The 21,927-nt window shown below is 40.9% G+C and overlaps 1 protein-coding gene across 10 annotated transcripts in view; it reads left to right on the top strand.

Moving 5' to 3' along the window:
- Positions 1-21,927, top strand: part of LOC6558725 (CUGBP Elav-like family member 4) — a 313,415-nt gene that overhangs the window by 179,417 nt on the left and 112,071 nt on the right. For all 10 annotated transcript variants that reach the window (XM_043215442.1, XM_001985089.2, XM_043215443.1 and 7 more), the window contains one exon: positions 16,006-16,054. In XM_043215442.1, the coding sequence (XP_043071377.1) occupies positions 16,006-16,054 (49 nt within the window). The remainder of the gene's footprint in view (positions 1-16,005; positions 16,055-21,927) is intronic.

Here is a 21,927-nt window from a genome sequence, read left to right on the forward strand (position 1 = left end):
CCAAGAGCCAAACCCAAAGCGATGATGCTTCTCACGTGGCTCAAAACTAAAAGCTCCCCCGAGTGCATGAGACAACAGTGCGAATAACAGCAACAACTTGAGCTAGTTGTTTGGACCGCTGCCAAGTCCCTTCCCCCCTTCACCACAGCAGCAGCACTTCCCTCTCCACACAGGAGCCACTTAATTATGAAGCTGCACATGAAGTAAAACGTCATAAAGCGTCGAGTTGAGTTTTTCCTTTATTTTTCGAGGTAGGGGCGAGTTGGGAGGAACTGTGGCAATGGCTGCCTTGGGTAGCATCATCAGTCGTCTGACTGCCTCAGCGTTGTTCTTGTAGTTCCTTTTTGGTATTGTTGTTGTTGTTGTTGTTGTTGGTTGCTACATTTTGCAGTTAATTTTCCGTTGCTAAATAAACTGTTTATGGCATTTATGCCAAAAATTTTTGGCCAAGCCAAGCGGCGCAGAGGCACAAACTGGATGAAGGATGACGATGAATGAGGCGACTAATGGTTGGTGGAGCGTGAGAAGCATGTATGTGTGTGTGAGTGTGTGTGCCAAGCAGTATGTGAAAATTGTTGCCTGGCCGACAAACACACACATACACACACACACACACACACATCCAACGAAGAGGAGACGTGTAGCTCATCGTTTGGTTTTCAGTCTGCAGGCTTCGCTTGCATTTTAATTGTAATTTTTTGCATGCCTAAGAGCATGCAATGCCTTTGACATTCCAGCAATAAGGCCAGTTGCGCATATAACCAAATTCTGTTAATTAAAATGTCAGACAGTGAAAACAACATTTTAGACATTGTTTTCAGTCTACTGTAAGTCTCAGTTGGTCTTCTTTCCTTGCACACTTTATCCCAAGTATATTTTTCCTTCCGAAACTAGTACAATTGTGTCCGCAGTAAGAAAATATCATCAGAAATTGAGGAACCATAGGGAAATATATGATTTTTATCAATTCAGCAAGTATTTGAAAACATGTCTTACTTTAAGCCTTACAGATTTCTTTTTGACTGATGGATATGACGAATGCTTTTAAATGTTTAAGCATCGTACTCATTCAACTGAATTCCACAATTTGTGAAATAATCACAATAATAAACTAAATCAATTCGAAACGAAGTCATTTAAAGCTCGCTTTTTTTAAATTTGGTGTTTATGGTTGTTTCTGTTTTTTTTTTTTTGTTGGGAAAAACTTTACAACGCGGAAGCAACTGATTGTGTGTGTGTGTGCGCTGACCCGTACACACATACAGATACAGCACGCTTGCGTATATTAATGAATATTTACATTTTATGCAGCCAGGCGAAAACACACTCGCAAAACACCCACGCACAACCACTGACAATTTGGCAGTCACCGCAATCATAAAAATTTCACCCCAGTCGAAAGACAGCCAAAAAAAAAAGAAGAGAAATGTTTGTATATATATATATATATATATATATATATATATATGTGTGTGTGTGTGTGTGTGTGTGTGTGTGTGTGTGTGTGTGTATGTGTATAGTATAACCAAACACGAACCTCGTCCGTCAGTCGCCTCTGCGCCTCATTTAAATGCAAATTTTGACGAGCGGTTTTACCGTTCTTCACCGCATTCTGCTTCTTTAGCTCTTGAATGAAAACATTAAAATTAAAAAAAAAAAAAAAAAAAAAAAAAAAAAGTACTGCGGCCTGCTTTTATGTGTGTGTGAGTGTTAGTGTGGGTGGATGAGGCAAGCGCTCGTGAGAATAATTCAAGGTGATAGCTTAATTGAAATATGCTTTTAGGCGCTTTGCTCTGTGCCTCGACTCATTTTGCATACTTCAACGTCGACGCCGTCGTCATCGTCGGCTTTCGCTTTGTTGTGAATTTTGCCAAGCGCCGGGTGCATATTTTATGGCGCTGCGGTAGACCGCAGAGAACCAAACCCCAAAACAAAAATAATATAAAAAAAAAACAACAACAACAAGAAAAATAAAATTGAGGCTGCTTAATGTTATGCAAAGTGTTTGAGCCTGCGGCAAGCGGGAAAGCAGAGAGCAGAAAGCAGAATCCAAGAGACATCCGGAGTCAACTCGATTGCAGGCGGACAGGAGGCGTCATCATCTTTAATTGCTAGCCATTTCAATTCTCATTTCAACTTCAATTGACTTTCAACGCTTGCCGAAATTAAAAAACCAAAAAAATAAAAAAATACAAATTTATAATAGGATCTGTGCATTTAGCATAGGCGCAGAGTGTTTAAAAACTTAAATCGTTAAGAACTGGAGTTTTGATTATGGGATCGAGCTAGCTATCGTTACAGAGTGCAACAAGAAAATAAATTAATTTTTGTATTTGTGGCTATTTCATATATTTATGAAAATATATTGCAATATATTTCCAGTTAATATTCCATTTAATATAACTTTATCTAAGTCATTAAATGGAGTCGATATGCTCAGTAACATTTATCTGCAGCTTAAATAATGTTGCATTTTCTCTACAAGTAGCAATTGGTAGATAATTTGACTACATTATATAACTTAAAGTGCAGACCATGCCCAGCAGTCACATAAATGCAATTAAACGTGTAATTTGTACACAAAAATAAACCGCTTTAAATGGCTTTGAGCAGTGCAAATACCAGAAATGCATCTAACACATGCAAATGACAGCAAGGAACACACACACACACACACACACACACTTACACACATATGCCTGTTTGCGTGCTCATAAAGTGAAGTCGATCTTTGTAATCTCGAATGCTTAAGGCGTGCAAATATTCAATTTTAAATTTGCAGCACAGAAACAGGGAAATAAAACAAAGTTAGAGAGGGAGAGAGAGAGCGGGAGAGAGAGATAGAGAGTGGGGGCACAACGCACAACTGGCCGCATACCACCCCCATACCCCGCCCCTCCACGCCCCTTTCTCAGCGACTGTGTCATAAACACAATGTCATGACAACTTTTGAAATTTGAATTTCAAAGCAAAAATGTTCTCTCATTTATTCATTTGCTCAGTCACTCATTGCCATTTATTTTATTGCTTGCTTCGAGCAATATGCGACTACTTATACTTTTGTGTGTGAGCCAAATTGGTACATGTCCATTTTCCTAGTGACAACAGACGAATCCCAACACACCACCAGCCACACCCCTAACCCCAATTCACCCACCCCTTACCCCTTAACCCAGTCATACATATCTGCAGCATCTCTGGCGAAATTCCTTGCAAGCAAAGACATCTTTTGATCTGACAAAACTCCGACTGTCAATAAATGCGAGCCGGAGCGACCCAATGATTGTATTAATTTGAATTCGGTTATGCGATGTCCGTCTGTTTGTCTGCTTTGGGTCGATAGTTCAGGGGTCTCAACTAAAACTTGCATTTATACGGCAACATGATTTTATGATCAAAGTGTAGGCTTTTCTCTCTATTTATCTTGGTTTGTGTATATTTTTTTCTTCTTGATGTTGCTCTTTGTTTTTAAACTTTAAGACGCGCCGCTTTTATGAGGTCGTTAAATTTGACAAGTCCCCAGATTTTCATTGCACATGCCTCGAGTCTTGAGTCTTGTATCCCATTGTGTCCTTTTTGGGCTGTGCGCAAAAGCTGTGCAAATGTTTTCATTATCAGCTGAGAGTTTTTACATGTGGCAGGGTGGATTTGTAATCGTTGTTGTCTCAGTCTCTCACATGCATGTAAATGTTGCCGGGGGTGAGTTTACTGCCTCCCCCGAGGGTAGCAATCTGATGTTTAATTTTTGGCCATATTATTATTTTAATAAGCAATTGGCTGTCGTTGCTCAAAATGCGAACACGTGTCGCAACAACACTACTCTCATTTAGGATGTGGACTTTATTCATCCATAATTGTTTGCCATCAGCATATTGCTCTTTGGGGGGTGAGAGGGTACTGTGAGAAATGCAATGTGCTACGACACGTAACGGTGTATGAACCCAAATTATTTGTTCTTTATCAGCGAACAGAGATACATATCTTGTCATGCGACTGTCGAATGAGATGTCCGACATCAAATTAATGAGTGTGGTCAAATGACAAGGCGTGATAATAAGATTATATTTGGGTACAAGCAGACCCTTAAATGTGAAGCACTATGATGAGTATTAATTGTAAAATTATACAGTTCTATGCTGCTACCGTAATATCTGATGACGCAGCGAAAAGCTGTTTTCTATATACTCCAGCTGAACAGTATCTTAAAGATACATTTATTTAGTCCGTCTTCTGCAGATGCGACACCACTTTGATAATTTAACTCTGTGTGTGTGTGTGTGTGGTACAATCATTTAATCCTGATTGAAGCTACCCAACCAAGAAGTCCACTTAAAACGTCACTCTCCAAAAGTTTATTAAATATAAATTTATAACACACACACACACATGTGAAGCGACCCTCTCCACTCAAAAGTCGACGAAAAGCAAACAAAAATCAAGTTTCTCTTTTGCCCTTTGCGCGCTAATGAAACAACAAGCCGGGTCGATTGTCGGCGGTCGGGAAATGGGGTATCAGGAGGTCGGATGGTAGGTTCACAGTGGGGCCAGCAAGGGGGAGCTACTCGCTCTTCGCTCTTGGCTCGAGTGTTTTGCTTCTGGTTACACACTCTGCTCTGTTTTCTCGGTATTTTGCCATAACTTAAATAAATACGCAAACATTTCAACACACACCGAGCGCCAACCCCTGCAACGTGCCCCCCTTGTGCGACTTTTAATTTAATCCCACTTAACACCTCATAAAACAGACTACGTTCCGACTGAATGACTAACTGACTGAATGAATGACTGACAATTCTGCCTGCGTCTCTGCCTACTAGCAGCTTTCAGCTGGAGTCTCAGTTTAATATAAATGATATACATTTTATACATTTTAATTTTTACATTTAACTGGCAGCGTAACAACTTCCATGCAATTAGGTCGAAAGGGTTGCCCCTCACACACTCACTCACATATATACACAAACACACACCTACAAAAAATCAACCCTTATCCTAATGCCTTGTTGTTTTATACTATATATATTTATATATATATACATACATACATATTTTTTGCCTGGCTTTTGCTTGATTGCTACTTTTGGCAAATTAAACTTGAAAGTTGTAAAATTTCCCTTGTCATTGGCAAGGACACGTGCGTGTTTTTGTAGGCATCCTCCCCCCTCCCCAGTGCTTCAACACAAATTTAACCCTCCAGCCGAGTGTTTGTTAAGTGCTGTTCGAGTATTGAGTCAAGTTCTCTTTTTTTTTTTGTTGTTGGTAATTCATAACTAAATTAAAGAGTGTTGCGCTCAATTGTATCGCTCTGTTGTCTCTGTTGAGAGACAGCTCTGGCTCTGGTTTACTTTGCCATTGATTTGTATGTGTCTCTTCAGCTGGTGCTTAGATAATCGCCGTAAAGAGTACCGAGTACCGAGAGAAGAGAAGCGAGTAACGAGCGTTACTCCAAGTAACGTGTTCCCATTCACAGCCCATAACAATTGCTGTTTATGCTGATTTTTATACGCAACCAACACAAACCTGACTATGAATAAGTAAGTGAGTGTCGGTAGCAACAACATTCAAATGTCCTGAGCGCTGCTTATTTGCCCTGTAATCTTAAGCGACAGGCATTTCTTTACTTATTTATGCACTCTCGCCTAAAAGCACACACCCATACACACTCAAAGAGAAGCAGAGACACACACATACACACAACTTAAAAATCACAATGGGGTTTTCGACTTTGGGCTTAGATAAGCAGCCAACTCTGAGACCTGAGATTTGAGTCGCTCCTTTCATTGCTGGGGTTTTTGTTTTGGGTTTGCTTTTTTTTGGGAGGGCATCCTCTGGTTTATTTTTATGCGCTTCGTGTAAGATTTTTATTGTGTATACTCGTCGTATATGTGGCCGCTATCTGGAGGCAGCTATCTGCCACGTTTGCTTTTATTATTTAATGGAGCACAAAATGCATTTTACTCGCCATTGCCGTCGCCTCCTTCCCATAGCCTCCTGTCTCCTGGCTCCAGACTTCCACTCACCCCCAGTAATGCTTATGTGGTGGTTGGGCATACAAAATTAATAATTTATATATGAAAATGTGCGTTAAGAGCTGTGAGTCTCAGTCGAGTCGACTCGAGTGGAGTCTGTTTGCTAAATTGCTTAAGAGAATGCGCGTTAGGCTGTTTGCCAAGGTCATAAGTAGGACTTCAGGGGACGCCGTGTCGAGATTTGTTCGCTTCTCGCTTCTCGCATCTCGTTTTGCGCATTTCTCGTAATTTGCTTAATAAAACGCGGTTGGCATATTGCATAAAATATAAGCAAATCTTGTCCTTTTGTTTTCATTCCTTCTGTTTGCTGTCTTCTGTTTTTTGTTTGTTGTTTTTTTTTTTCGCAATTTATAAATTGCAAGGCAGGCGGCAACGATTCTTGCCTCTCAGCTCTGCTCAGCTCTGAACGGCTCTGTCGGCTGTCGCTTTTCATTTGGCGCAACTTTGATATATGGGAGATGCAAAGAAAGGCGCCTGCCTAGAGGAGACTGCAATTGGGGTTGACTAAATGGCAAAGAGCTAAGGACTTTCGGGGTGTGGCATGAAATGGGGCCAGATGTGTGCATAAATTTGGTAAGGCTCGGGGGAAGATAAAAAGCGCTTCAAAAGCCTCTGGGCAACTGCCAAGTGGCATAAGATGACAAACGACCGTAGCCAAAGATGTTTTTTTGTTTTTTATGAGTGCAACATCTAAAATTTATGCGTATGCCCAGAAGGGAACAGAAGTGGACTGCCATAGATCAGATTAGTGTTACAATCCAAGCAAATATCGATGGGAATTTTGGAAGCAACGTTCAAAATGCATTAAAAACTTACTGATTATCAGGTATTTAAAAATTACGCAGCTGTTTCAGAACTGTTTACCAAATGTACCCAATGGATGAAAATATTTAATATTATGTGGGGAATATGTAAATTATTGTATCTGCATGCATCAGCATATAAACAACACACAGATGCTGTATCTTGGAGTGTGTACACACTGGCCTGACTCGCATTGCTCTGAGATATGTGCTCGATGCTGTTTACAAAAACAACAACAACGGCAGTAGCAGCAGCAGCATGCAACAAATGTATGCAGCACACGAATTTCCAATTGAACTCACACGTGTGCTTACACACACACACACAGAGACATACACACACACACACACAGAGAGAGGGAGACACAGATAACGAGAGCAGTTGTGCTGTTTGATGCAGTCGTGCATTCAATCGCTGCGTCGTCACCTCCACGGCGGCCAGCCCGAAAATCATTTCAAGTTAATAATAAATGGAGCATCATCATCAGACATTAAACTCGTTCAGCAAATACATGAGTACACGAGTGTATCCATTTGCTCCTCTCCTCTCTCTCTCTCTATCTGTCTGTCTATCTCTCTTACTGTCTGTCTGTTTGTTTGTTTGCTTTGCCTGAAACTCTGTTCAAAGTGATTCTTTTTGTACTCTTTTGGAGTGGGTATTTCAATTTTGTTTTCAAATTTGTAATGCATTGAGTGAGACATCTATGAACCCATGAAGTATAGAGACATTCCTGATCAGCATTACTATGGTACTGCATTTGTGTCTTATATGCACAGAACTTCCTCAACTTAAAAGAAATCTTGATATATAAGCCTTTTTTTGCTGAAGGTAGTACATAGAACGGAAGTTACCGGATCGAACTTATATCATATCACTTGGGAAAAATCAGTTAAAAGCAGACTTTTCAGTGACATGTATGTCTATGCCTATCTCGATCAAGAAAAAGCGTTTATCTTAGGCATGCCGAAGAAGACATACTCTTAGAGACTGGAGTTCACCTATATATGTATATACGCTCGGCACTTATCAATTTGTATTGTGCTGCTAAGGCTGCCTTGGTCATGCAATGAGCTGCTTCTGAAGCGCGCACAAATCAATTAAAATACGTGCCGGGCATTAGAAAGGCGCCTACAACGCTGACTTGGCAAATATGCTGGGCCTATTGGTGGGTGTGGTGCTTATGCGCATTTCATATTGAACATAAGTCAAGAGGCTGCCAACATGCCAACTCAATTGACAGTTAACGGCATGGCTATAGCTTCAGCATGTATACTATATATATGTACAGATATACATATACTGATATATATATATATAAATATATGTGTGTGCATACATCTATGTCCATATACTATATGAACTGTCATCCTGGTGACAGGCAAGGTAGTCCCATATAGCATGCACATGAGTGGAGACCGTTCATGTGCGTGTGTGTGTGCGTATGTGTGTTGGCCTTAACAGACATTTTCACAGTTGAGTGCTTTGTTGGCGGAGGCACAGCAGCCCGCTGTCTGTCTCTCTCTTGGCCAGCCTTTGCCTTATGTAATTTATAAGCATTTCTTGCGTGCGCCAGTTGGTATGCAACAAAAATGTTGTATTGGGCATTATGTAAGCGGCTTTGACTGAGCTTAGACTAAGCAAGGTATGCTTTAAATGTTACTTTGACTGGGCATACCAATCAATGATATGCCACACATCCACATGCCACATTACCAGCCCACCCCCTAAGCATGCCATACATTTTTCTAGCTTAACAAAAATACTCCTAAAAATAATACTTAAATATTGCAATGCTAAAAAATGGATGTCAAGCAGGCTGAAAATAACATTTCAAGTATTTTTAGCAAATCAATACTTTTTTTTAAGCTTTATTCAAAATTGTTTTTTTAACAACATTTTTTATTGTTACAGTCTTTAAATTTTGTGTTTAGATTTGCCTAAATTACTCAGTTTATTTATGATTTCGTGTTTAAAGTTGATCATGCTTTGTATTTCAATATTTCTGTATTTCTATTATATGCCCATCTTCTTAGGTTAAGCCATCTTTTATATAACTGATTGTATAACTGATTCCATTCAGCAATAAAACCATCTAAGCTCATTTTATTTGCTTCAGTTCTCTTTTGGCTCCTTTGTGCCTCACGCACGCCATTTTAAATCCATGTGAAACCTTTTCCGCTATTCAATTATACTCGCCTTCATCCAGGACACCTGTCCTGGCACAGAAACCTCACACACACCCATGGCGCTCTGCGTCTCCGTCGCCGTCCCCGTCCGCTGCTCACCCTGCTCAAAATTTATGTCTTCCGAAAACGACACTTGACTGACTTTTGTGCCCGGCCAAGTTGACACAAAAGACACAAGCAACTCAAATGCTAGCGGCAGGCAGGCAGCTCCATTGCCTCACTGCCAAGCCTTCCCTCTTTGTGTCCGTCCATCAGTTGGTTGCCTGCCTGATTGCCTGCTGCTGCTGTTGCTGCTGCTGCTGCGGCGGCTGCGCCCACTGCCCCGCTCCCCAAAATATGCAAATAAATTACTAATAACCCCAGAATGTAACCCTAACACGAAAAAAATACATACAAACATATATCCAAAGCAACAAACAGTTTATGGGCTTGAGTATGAGTGTATTCCTATTCATAATTCAAATTTTACGCCACAATAAACAAAAATGCCTAAAATTATGCAACACGGCACAAGCCGCAAACACACACACACACACACAAACACACACACATATCCACTCAGGCACACACATTTTGAGCTGAGTAAGTCATAAATTATGTAAATTTAATTTTACGCCCCGCATATACCAGCAATATATTGGATATATAAGTACTTCTATATGGGTCGGCCAAGTCGACCACCAAATTGTAAAACACCAAAAGAGGACGCAAACAAAAAAAAACGAACAAAATGTTATTATGTAAATAATTAATGGCATGTAATTATCTAAATTTTAGACAATTAGAAAAAATTAACAGAGCAGCAGCAGAAGGCCGGCCAAAATATTTATGACATTTTTATTATGCGAGGCAAAACAATAAACAAACCAAACAAAAAAAAAACAAAAAAAAAACGAAAACCAAATAAAAAACACAAGAAAAGGCAAATTTATATGGCATGTCCTTGCGTCGAGTTTCCGTTACACATTTAACGGCATTTTAACGCATGCTAATGACCCAGCCAGGACGAGGAGTCCGGTCCGAAAATATAGAGACTCTACTTGTGTTTATCCAAGGCGGAAAAACAAGGTGTAGCCCTTTGAAAGGTTTGCCATTAATTAGACGCCATTCGACACAACGACGTCTGCCAAAACATTAGTTTGCTTAATTTATTAGCCAGACATATACATATACGTATACGTATGTACATGAATATGGGCCTGGAGCGAATCAATATTTTTGGTGGCACAGCCTAAAAGAAGGCAGCAAATTGTAAATTAGCAAAACATGCCAAAGACACAGCCCTAGAATATAAACATATACAAGTAAATGACAAAATTTGGCCACATTTGACCAGCTATTTTGGACCAACATAAAATAATATTGATTTTGCTTGCGTAATATGCGCGACTGTGTGTGTGTGTGTGTATATGTGTGTATGCGTTTTAAAATAAACTGTTAAATATACACCCTTTTCAAATCCATCTTGAAAGGTGGCAATATTTAAAGCTATAGCTCAAGCGATTGGCGAAAATTTACTTTACACTAATAATAAAATTTTTAATTTTGTCTTTTTAAGAGACAATAATATAGCCATGCAGGTATATATCTATATATATTTATCTTATCAGCTTAATAATAACAATTGTATCCTTGTCGGCTTACTAGCAATTTTTGCCTGTTCAAATCAAATTTGCACAAAAATTATCTGCTGCCTTTCCACTTTCCCGTGTGCCTGGTCAGGCAATTGTCTGTTCTTAAAATATGGCATTAATTAAGATTGCAGTTATGCCTTTGGCTGCTCATTGGCAATGGCTCAATGTGTCTTGGCTGGCTGGCAGAGCAAACTTTAATTGCCACTTGCTAATTGCAAACACGACCATAGAGCGGCCATTATATACAGTTGCCATATTTCATATATCAAAGATATATAAAGAGCAGAGAATACAAAAAGAAAATAACCGCAAAAAAAAACAAAAAGAAAAAAGTAGAGAACGTAAGCGCAGCAGCCGCAACAAATGTGCAACATGGGTGAGAACGGACATAAAAAGCAGCCTCGCATGAGGGGCACCACTGATTAGTATCAAAAGGATGCCCAGGATGTGGATGTGGATGATATAGTACAAGAATGTTAGTGTTGTTGTTCTTGTTGTTGCTGATGTTGCTGATGTTGGTGCTGTGCCTGTGTTAGTTGCGGTTGATAGTCGCCGTTTGCCCTGCAGCTAGCGCCCAAACAGCAGTGCAAAAACTTTTGATTAAGCCACAGTTATGGCAGGTTGTTACGAAAAGACAGCCAACGACAGAGATAGAGAGAGAGGGTGAGCGAGACAGAGATTGAGAGAGAATGGGAGTGGGAGAGGTAGTTGTAGCCTGCCCCTAAAAGCATGCTGCATGCTATTGTTTTGCTTGCTAGCTCGTTAGTTTGTTTTGCTGCTGCACGCTTGAGGCGCAACATTGTCTCTACTTTTAGAGGTGCTTCTTCCCCTTTCCACCGCTTCTAAACCCCATTCTTTGATGCCAGTGACAAATTTTGCAGAGCGCAACTCTTAACTCTATATCAGCAGCTGCACACAAAAAACTTTTGCGTAAAACTTTGATGATTTTTGATAAATATAAAAAAAAGAAACACATAAAAGTAAAGAAACATATACATTATTTATATGTATATATATATAAAATAAAAAGGGACGAGTTGCGTTTTCAATAAGCAAACATTGCTTAGAGCAAAAGCGATGAGTATTACATTTCTATCAACAGAAACTTGTGCTGCACTCAATTCGAAGCCAGTTTCCAAACTACGAACGTTGCTCATCATCAGCAACATCATCATCAGCAACATCATCATCATCATCATCGTCAACATCATGATCACTATCGTCATGGTAGTTCCCGCTGTTGAAAGCATAATAAAAATCGCTTTTCATGTGGCGGATTTTTTCTCTCTTTCAGCGTTAGCTGCTGCTGCCATAACAAAGCCATAAAACGTAGTTTTAATTGCATTTTCGTTGTACCCATTTTATGTAGTTGAGTTGGTGAATGCATAAAAACAACAAAGCGCAACTGACCAGGGAGACACACTTGCACACACACACACACACACACACACACACACACACACAGATACACTGGGGGAGGTAAAGCGGGGTAGTTTCGGCAGCACTGACTTGGCTCAGTTCAATAGACGGCGCCGCATTCTAATTGCAGCGTGGGGGGGGGGGGGGGCATGCAGATGTAGGCACTTACGGCTTGACTGGCGACTCCTTCTCCCGCTTCGCTTTGCATCATAAACTAACGCAGTTTATGTGGGGTTCATGCACCCAATACACACACACACAGACACTCACACACACAGACACTTGGAGAAGTTGGCAGTTTGGCAGTTGGCACTTTTGGCATTGCATACGCGTAGGCGGCGTCGCTTCGACTAGTCCGCTATGACATGCACGACTTGCCCAGGCGCTAAAATTTGCGGTTTAACATTGCCAGTGGCGCCTGGATAGTAACCCCTACCCTAAGCTCCCCTCCATCTGTGCCCCAACTGCCGCAGTGCTCTTTGTCAACGGCTCAACACATTGTCATAAGGCTAATTGTGTGCTGAGACATCTTTTCGGACCAAGTCAAAACATTTTGTCGGTTTTTTTTTGGTTTCTCCTCCTTTTATATTTATATATATATAATTTTTTCTGTTTTTTGCCAGCAAAAGATTTAATTAACAATTTGACTCTCAAAGGCTTCTTAGAGATGTGGGTTGCCACGCATTTTGGCTTTTGGCTACATTTAAATTTCAAATTATGTGCGCTAATTACGCAGTCACCCTCTCCCGTCGCTCTCTCTCTCTCTCTCTCCTACTCTCTCTCTCATACACACAAGCACGCAGGGAAACCTTTTTGCTACCCATAATTAGTAGGGCCTTTGTGCAAAGCGAGCGTCTGAAATGAGAATGAGGAGTCCAAGTTGTTAGCAATGTGGGATTTCCGAGATGCCTTAGGAATGTTGGCTCAATCATGCTCTCTATTACCAGTGAGTTTGAGTGCTTTATGAGCTATGTATTGCTGCGTTTATTGTTCAATAGCTATACAGTAAGCAAATGTTGGCTTTCGTTTAATGCCTTTAGATGTGCAAATTTGTATATTGAAATTGAGCTAAGAGCACTTGAACATTTTCTTATTTAATTTTTCTGCAGAGTTTTAATTGCGAATAATTTAACTCTTTTAAATTGAACTTGGTCTACAAATTAAACTACTTTCATGACGTATTAAATGAACTTTGTTGTTTAAGTTTTTGTAATAAGATTTTGGAATCAGCTGAAATAGTGTTATAGTAGAAACAACTCCTTTCTGATGATTGCTTACTATTAAAGACAATAGCAAATTGAGGTCAAATAGACCCTATGCAGTACAACGAGTTCATTATCCAACGACTGCAATCAAAAATGGCCAATATCATGGCACAAAAAACTGAGCACAGAAGCCAGACAATTATGTTGCCTTAGACTCTGGACTCCATATGCCACAGCAACCTCATGTAGGTTTATATGTGTGTGTGTGTGTGCGTGTGTGTTTCTTGGCATGGTGTTGTTTTTGCATGCAGCAGCTACAACAGCTGCGGGTGCCGACGTTGATAAAGCATTCAGAAGCGGCAGGCGGCTGGCAGTCAGCTGTAAAAAGCGTTGCATGCAACAATGCAACGAAGCTGATGATGTCGAGCTGATGTCGATGCTGTTGCAGGAATTGGGGTTGAGGCAGAAGCTATTTAGCTGCTCGTTGTGGAGAAGATGCCAGTGTGTGTGTGTGTCTGTGTATAGCTTGCTTGAGCTGGAAAACGTTTTCCAATTTATTACCCCGGCCACATCAATCATTTATCCAGCCCACAGATGCTGAAGCTGGCCCCTTGCCCCCTGCCACATGACAAACCAGACCGCAGTAGCGTTGCTGAACGTGCGACTAAATGAACATTTTTGGTTAAACATTGGTTTAAATTTTGCGGCGTCATCGCCAGTACACAGACCCAGACCCAGACCCAGACACAGTACCCATTACCCAGTATCCAGTACCCAGTCGCAGTGGCAGTGGCAGTCGACAACAACAATAATACTCCTGCATCCTGTCACTGTCAACAACATGGCGGTGTTGGCGTCGCCGCTGTATACAAAATCAACAAGGCTTCAGTTCATCGACCACTTAATTTATCCAGCTGAGCTTTGAGTAAAGGCAAAAGCGACGCCAATTGCGGTGTGTGGGATGTGGATGTGGATGTGGGCAATGAGGCGTGGCCGGCGCATGCCTTTGGCCAGACAGAGAAATGCACTTAATTGCCATCACCCAGTCGCCCAGTCGTTAGTTGACTGTTTAGCTCTCTCTCTCTCTCTCTCTAGCTATCTCTATATATGTGGCTCTCTTTTGGTAACGTTGGCATTACAATTAAAAAATCAGTTGGCCAAAATAAAACGCAGCATGCATTTAGGCGCACACGGACGCAGTCAGATTCAGAGTAACTGCTGTCGCGTAAGAGGTGGTGGAGGATGTGGATGAGGATGAGGATGAGGAGGAGGAGCAGAAGGCAGCCTCTTTTAGTCATTCATTATGCATTAATGTAAATACGGTAAATGTTGTCCAATCATTAACATAATTGAATTACAAACAAGCGGGCGCCCAAATTGGGGTCTTGTTCATGCGCATGCATAAATCGCAATTTTAATTACTTGCTCGACTAATGGATTGTGTGTTACGGGCTAGCAGAGTCGTATTACCAACTGGCCGGCCAACTAAAAACTGTTACTAGCCCCAAAAAATAGTAGCAAACAAGCAATGTACAGCTGTCCCATCCTGTTGCTGCAACACTCGTCCATTAAATATTTTACGACACACTGAAAAACGTGCAGCACGGGCGCATGAAGCAATTGAATTTTGCAGTTAAAAGCTTCAATCATTTTCAATTGCCGCAAACTAATGGCTGATTATAAAATATGCATGCGAAAGGCGGGCAACGCCTGGTCTCCGCCTATATCTCCGCCTCCGCCTCTGTCTGTGCTGTACTGAGCTCTGTTGAGTTTATATAACAGAACTAATGACAGGAACGAACGACTGCGACTGATGAGCCAATCTAAGGTCTAAGGTCGAGTTGAAACCAAAATGACACCTGGTCCTTTAATGCCATGCCTGTGTGTTACGAGCAATCATCAAATGCTGCTTGCGCTCTACTTTTATTGATTTGCTTGGGTTTTGCGGTGCCGGAACGGAGCCGAAAGCCTCCAATTAAGTTTTATTTTAATGTATTTCATTTGAACGTCTTTTAATGGCATTTTTCGTATGGCAGCCATATTACTCATTTGCCATAAACCAAAAGGTGACCACAACACGTAGCTCCCATCTCTCCACTCACTGGCATCCTTTGTTGGGGCGAGGATGTGGCTGTGAATGCTGGGATGGGGATGGTAATGAGAATGGGGATGGGCGTTAAGTGTTGCCCGCCAGTCGACGTTCAATGGTCGCAGAGTCGACATGGGTCGCATGGGTGAGATTTAAGCTTTAATGATGCATGAAGCGGCACAGGATGTGGCTACCCAGTCGTGGGTAAAAGGCAATGAGCGCAAATGTGCAGAGAGACAGAGACAGATATACATATATATAAATTTATATATATATGTTGAGATAGAGAGAGAGAGAGAGAACGAGGGTGTTGCCGAAAGATGGGCTTGCATATTGAGTGGCATTAAAATGCTTGAAAATGCTGTGCTGTGTCGAATGTTTTGAAGGTGTTTATGAAGAGTGCTACATCATCAAAAGTTGATGGCAAATTTGTGAAATTGCGAAATTGAATTTGGCTAATGGCGCTTTTCAGTATCTGAATTTGAGTGTAGATAATTGACATGTCTTCAACGGAATGAGTAATGCAAACTTTCAACTTCATGTATATCAATAACATTAGTTTCTAGATTTGTTTGAAAACTAAGTGCTTATCTTACTTTATCTAATATTTATTTTATTTGTATTTCTTGTTTTTTGCAGATGAACCGTGCTTTACAGCTGAAGCCAGCTGAAAATGAAAGTCGCAGCGGTAAGTAAACCAAATCAAATTCAAAGTTATGACCCTCCAACAAATACATAATTTAATTTTTCCATTTGGCAATTCAATTTGCCGCTTACCAATCAAGTCGCCATAGGTGCTCCCAAATATAATTACTTTACTGCCAAACACATTCACAGCTGCCCAAAACTTGACCCGTCGTCTTTGTGTAAGTTTTATTATTTTTTTTTTTTTGGTCTGAATGGAAGGGGATGGGCAGGGCTTTCTTAGAAAAAGTGCAGCGTCAACGAAACTTTTTATTCACACCTTACCTAAGTAGTTGCCAAACTCGAACTCGAACCCGAACCCAAACCCAAACCCCAAAAGTTGAATTTCGTCGTCTTCTTTTATTTTCAACACCTACAACACACGTCAGCTGAAATTACGAGCGCGCTTCGATAAACTGTCAAAACTGTCTGCAAAAATTTGACATTTAACAAAAAAACAAAAAATACAACACGTTCAGTGAAAAAAAATCAAAATTCTAGTATACCAATGCTCTCTGCGTGTATATAGAAAATGTGGGGGAGACATAAAAAAAAGTTCTAGCAAAACAACGTTGAACTGTCAATAACAGGGAAAAGCTGGCGGACAAGGGAGCTCTGCTGTGCCCTGCCCTGGTCAGGGCGCCATATTGTTTTTACTGGGCTGTTGTCATGTTTCACGCTTGTTTCTGACAGCATAACCCCCAAGCCCTCTCTCTCCCTGCAGCGGCCTGCTGAGTCTACGTAAGGGAAAAACAGATGGGCGAAGATTTGCATAATTTACATAGCACTTGATTTTTTGATTTTTGGGTCATTTTTCGAGTAGTTCTTGCGTTGATAAACTTATTGACAAGCTCATTATGCATAAGACAGGCAAATGGTTTTCTAAAAAAACATATTGAGAGCATAAAAACTTATTTACTTACAAAATATTGCACTTAATGAGACTTCAAAATATTACGCGAACGTAAGAAGATAAAAATGAAATTTATGCGAAAACAATTCCCATCTATTTAATAACTTGTACTGAACACACAACTGATAACTACCTTAAAAACATTATTATGTAGTGTAAAACGTAATTTATTTGTGACGTTAGCAAATTATGACATTAATCAAAAATATCACCTGGAGAATATGAGCCATGTGCAACTCAATTGATCAAATCTGCCTCAATTTCATACCGGACTTTGCAATTTAGTTTTTCGAATACTACTCTTAAATTCATCGCTTTTTTAGAGAACCGACTTCATACGATTCGCATTTTTTGTGGGCAAAAAAAGTTCGCCAGCGAATTTTCGTTGAACTCGGGCTGGGTGTGGGGGAAGGGTGCAGGTGGAAGCCACAAAAGTCAGTGCACTGCGCGCAATCTTTTAAGACATTTTGCAGCTGGCAATGCTTATCAAAGCAGCGCAGCAGCACCCAAAATGTCCATTGCACAAATTGCTTGTGCACACACACACACACACACACAAAGTAAAAGGGAATGTGAAGCCATTGCTCATAATAGTCAACGTTGACGGTCGGTCGACGGTCGCTGTGGCAAAAACTTGACAAAGTTGATGTGTCAAATCAGCAGAAGGCAAGCTGAGTTGCGAGCAGCGAGCAGCGGAGGACTCGAAACTCGAAGGATGTGCCACCAGCTATACAAACGGATGACCTTTAAACTTTGCCAAAGGACATGAAAGCACTAATCGTTACGTTGCTCCCTTCTTTCATTCATCCATTCATTCAACGTTCATTTGCCAGTTGCTTCGATTTTACTTCACTGCTGCTGCTGCTGCCGTTGAGCTCTGAGAGCGCTTGGCGGCAACAATTTAAACTTTTCTAATCCGCTGGGGATTCAAACTTCAAGTTGCAGCAGTGGCAACTTGGCGGCAATCTGTCCGCACAATTGTGCTGCTCTTTACAACCATTTCTAGTCCAGAGTCAGGGCCAGAAGCCAGTTCCAACTCCAGCACCCAGCACCAGGCCCATTAGGAACGCAATCATGTCGACATTTTTGTTTGTTGCTTTGTTTGTATTCGGTTCTCTTGCGCTGCGAATATCTCTGCTGATGCTTCTGCTACTGCTTTTCTGGCCAACAAATTTCGAAGAAATTAAAGGGCTCAACTTTCTGGCCCGCTATCAGCAACGCACTTGGCAACTCAACAGCTAGCGACTTTTGACTTTGGCTTTTGTCCGGGCCCAAACGCCTAAACCTAAACGCAATTATCCAAGGACAAGTTTAATTGCTTCGTTGAGAGCTCGCCAAAAAGACTTCGGCTGCAACTTTGCCGCTGACATTTGCATTTTTCTTCTTCATTTTATTTTTTGTTTGTTGTGCTGATGTAAGTTTTCATTTAACTTTAATTTATTTAAAATCAAATCAAGCATATGACATGTGTGCCTTAAAGACTTACTGACTAAGACTTTCTTACCAAACATTAACTAATATGTAACTTAAAACTCAAAGCTTAGTAAAGAAAATACAAAAGATGACCGCCACTTTTGTTTTTCAATAAAGTAAGATTTGTTGCATTTTGCCTTTGTCTGTGTCGCATACGTAATTTTCTGTGTGCCATATCTAAGCTCTGATTACTTTCGTTTCATTTGCCACGACACACGCACACTCAGACACACACATGCACACACATATACACACGACTACACACACGTTTAGTTATTTATCTTGATATTCTCGCCGTCGCACACATATTCATGTTTCATCATTATCAAACTCATATTGTCGCCAGTTTCGTCTTCTTCATCGTCGTTGGCTTCTAGCTAGCGTCTCTCGCTTTTACGCGTAATTTGTACTTGTCTCACACGTAATGATGTCACGTAAATTGCATACGTTGTGACGTTACGTTGCGTTGCGTATTTTTAAACTGCACGCCCACAGCCCCGGCAAATTGAGCAAAGCAAGCGAGCAAGCGACCCAGCAAGTGAGCGAGCGACTTAAAGTCAAATTAATATTACTCATACGCAGCGTACCTCGTACAGTCTGTATGTATAAGTACGTAAGTGTGTGTGTGTGTGTGTGTGTGTGTGCGTGTGTGCGTGTGTACGCTCTATCTCTTTCACGTTCAACCTCTATCTTTTTCGCTCTCACATTAATCAATTGTGGAATCCGTGCCATTTCCTCGAACGCAACACAGATTTATGTTTCTAATGCGCATTAATTTCCTTACCTTCATCCTGAGCTGAGCTGAGTCTGTCTGTATGTGTGTGAGTGTGTGCTGTCCTGTGTCATACGTCAGTAAATCAGGTGACTGCTGCCTGGCTGCCTGTTTCCCGTCTCGCCTCATTCATCATACTTATAAATATTCATTTCCTTTACCGCGCTGTGCCCAAAAATGATTGCAAAAGATTAAAAATCAACTCCATAAAAATATGCGCACACATTTCCAGCGTTGATAAATTACAAAGTAAATTAACAAAAGCGGACAGCCTGAGCGAGAAGGAGATGGAGAAAATTAAATACACAATTGCTCTGTCAGTCCGTCCATCCATCCATCCATCCATCAGTCAGTCAGTTGGAAAGCGTATGTGAAAATGGGCTTTTCTCTATACTTGTTCGCTTTTTTCTTCTTATCGATAACGAAACAAAAACTTTGAGCGCCTCATTTTCTGGCTGCTCAGGCAGCCTGATTATTATAGACAACGCCTCATCAAATTGAAAAGCAATGAACTATGAAACAGCCAGAGAAAAACTAACCCTAACAACAACATCAGCAACACTCCTAATAAGCAAGAGGCGCAAAAGTTTCTCTGGGCCAGCATCGTGGAGCTGGAGGGATTGGAAGAGGAGGAGGAGGAGGAAGCGAAAAACTAATAATAATAATACGCAGCGTTGCCTGCAAAAACTTTTCTCATTTGTGCACAGTTCTTCTTCAACTCCACCCACTCACTCCGCCATCTGTCGATATCTCTATCTTAAGGTTGCTGCTGTTGCCAGTTCGCATGATTACGCATTTGAATTGTATTGGCGCCAATTTGTGCTGCCTACTTTTCGGCGACGTTGGCCAATTTCATTATCGACACTTTACCTGTCCTGTCCCATCCCTCCTAATAAAACTTGGCTTATTAGCGCGCATCAAAACGGAATGTTTATAAGTTAGAGTGTATGCCAAGTATGATACACATTTTGATGTGAGCAATAAACTGAAGGGGCGACAAAATTCAATTGAATTTATATTGTGATATTTAGTACAACATCTACTTGAGAGTAGATTGGAACTCGCCTGGCGAATGATGATTGGCTTTGGTCTTCGGTTTGGCTCAAAGCAGGCGGCGCAAATTAAAAAATTCACCAGTAAGCCCAATAACAAAGCCGCACACAGACAAAAGGCATAAATAAAGGCCAAAGAGGCTAAAGGCAGAGCCTAAAAGCAGACATCAATTTCTGCTTTTGCTGCTGCTGCTGCTGCTACTGCTGCTGCTTTATTCTTTGCGTTTTCTTCCCATTCTCGTTCTCGCTCCCCGCAAATTCTTTAATCAGCTTAAATTCACACGTACAGAAAGCGACGTATAGCCATTGATTGGAGGCTTACACATCCACCACATCCGCTCCCACACTGCTGTCCAACAATCTTTATATATTCCTCTGCTCTATCCTTCCCCTCCTCCCTCCATCTCTCTCTGAATCCTCTCACACTTTCTTTTCTTTTTGTGCTGCTTTTATCAAAGCCAGTTCAAAGGCGCGTATGTGTATTTAGGCTTTTATTGTTTTTGACCTTTTCTTATTTTTTTCTGTGTTCGCTCGCATTTTTTGACAACAAAAAATCGATTTTGCACACATACACACTCACAGACAGACGCCTACGCACAGCGTAGCAGCAGCAGCAGCAGCAGCAAAAAGAAATTGTGAAGGAAATGCTTTTCTCCCAAATAAAAGTAAATCACAAGCGGCAGGCTCAGCAGCAGCAGCAGCAGCAGCAGTCGCCGCATTCACAAGTTCAAATAAGCGATAATAAGTATTTATATGCCCGAAAAAGTAGGCAGCACATTTTTTCTCTTTTGCTTTGTGTATGTGTATACTTAGTGGAAAACAGGCTGCTAAATGCGTTTTAATGTGTTCCAACACAAGCGAATAAGAAAACAACTTTGGGTCTGGCAACGCCGCCACGCAGCTTCTTAAATATTTAAGCATTCTTTTAGGCAGTTTTATTTTGTATTTTCCTTGCCTGGTTTTGCTTTTTGTTTTGCTTTCGTTCGCTGCGTAGTTTGTCTGCGCATCATTTTTCTTGCGTTGCTGCTTGATTTTTCTTTACGAGCGAGTGAAGCCTGTCAATTGGCTGAATGCCTCGTAAAAATGCCAGAGGCCTAGACGGCGGTCGGAGCACAGCACAGCACCAGAGCCAAGTGGCAGCCAAAAACGATTTGTAATGTTTTCTTGGCCGCGCCGGAAACGGAAAAGCACACAAACACAAACACACACAAAAGTTGCCAGTGCCTGTGATTGTGTGTGTGTGTGGTCGAGTGTGTGTGCTGCTTTTAGTTTGTTATTGTTTTCTTTTTTGGGGGAGTTGTGGGCGGGGTTTGCTGTTTAGGCCTGCCAAATGTCATCATTAGCGTTTCAATTGCCATTTTAGACCGTGACACTTGAAGCATTTGCATAAAATTCAAGTCAAGCTGTTGACATTGATGGCTGACGTTCTTTGATGTTTGCTTTTCGAAAAAAAAAAACCAACGAAGTTCAAATATCCTGCAGCTGGCTGGCTGATGGAAAAGCAGCTGCTAAGCCCGACATATAAAGGATTACAAAAATATAATATCGGCAGGTTGAGAAACGTTTTGTAAGCCAAGCTAAAAGTATTTTTACTATAGTTTTGTTCGAAAGAAGTTTTATTATTTAATAAATATATACACCATTAAAAAGTAGATGAAAAGTGGTAT

Source organism: Drosophila grimshawi, unplaced genomic scaffold (assembly GCF_018153295.1).
Source record: "Drosophila grimshawi isolate 15287-2541.00 unplaced genomic scaffold, ASM1815329v1 contig_44, whole genome shotgun sequence".
Lineage (NCBI taxonomy): Eukaryota > Metazoa > Arthropoda > Insecta > Diptera > Drosophilidae > Drosophila > Drosophila grimshawi.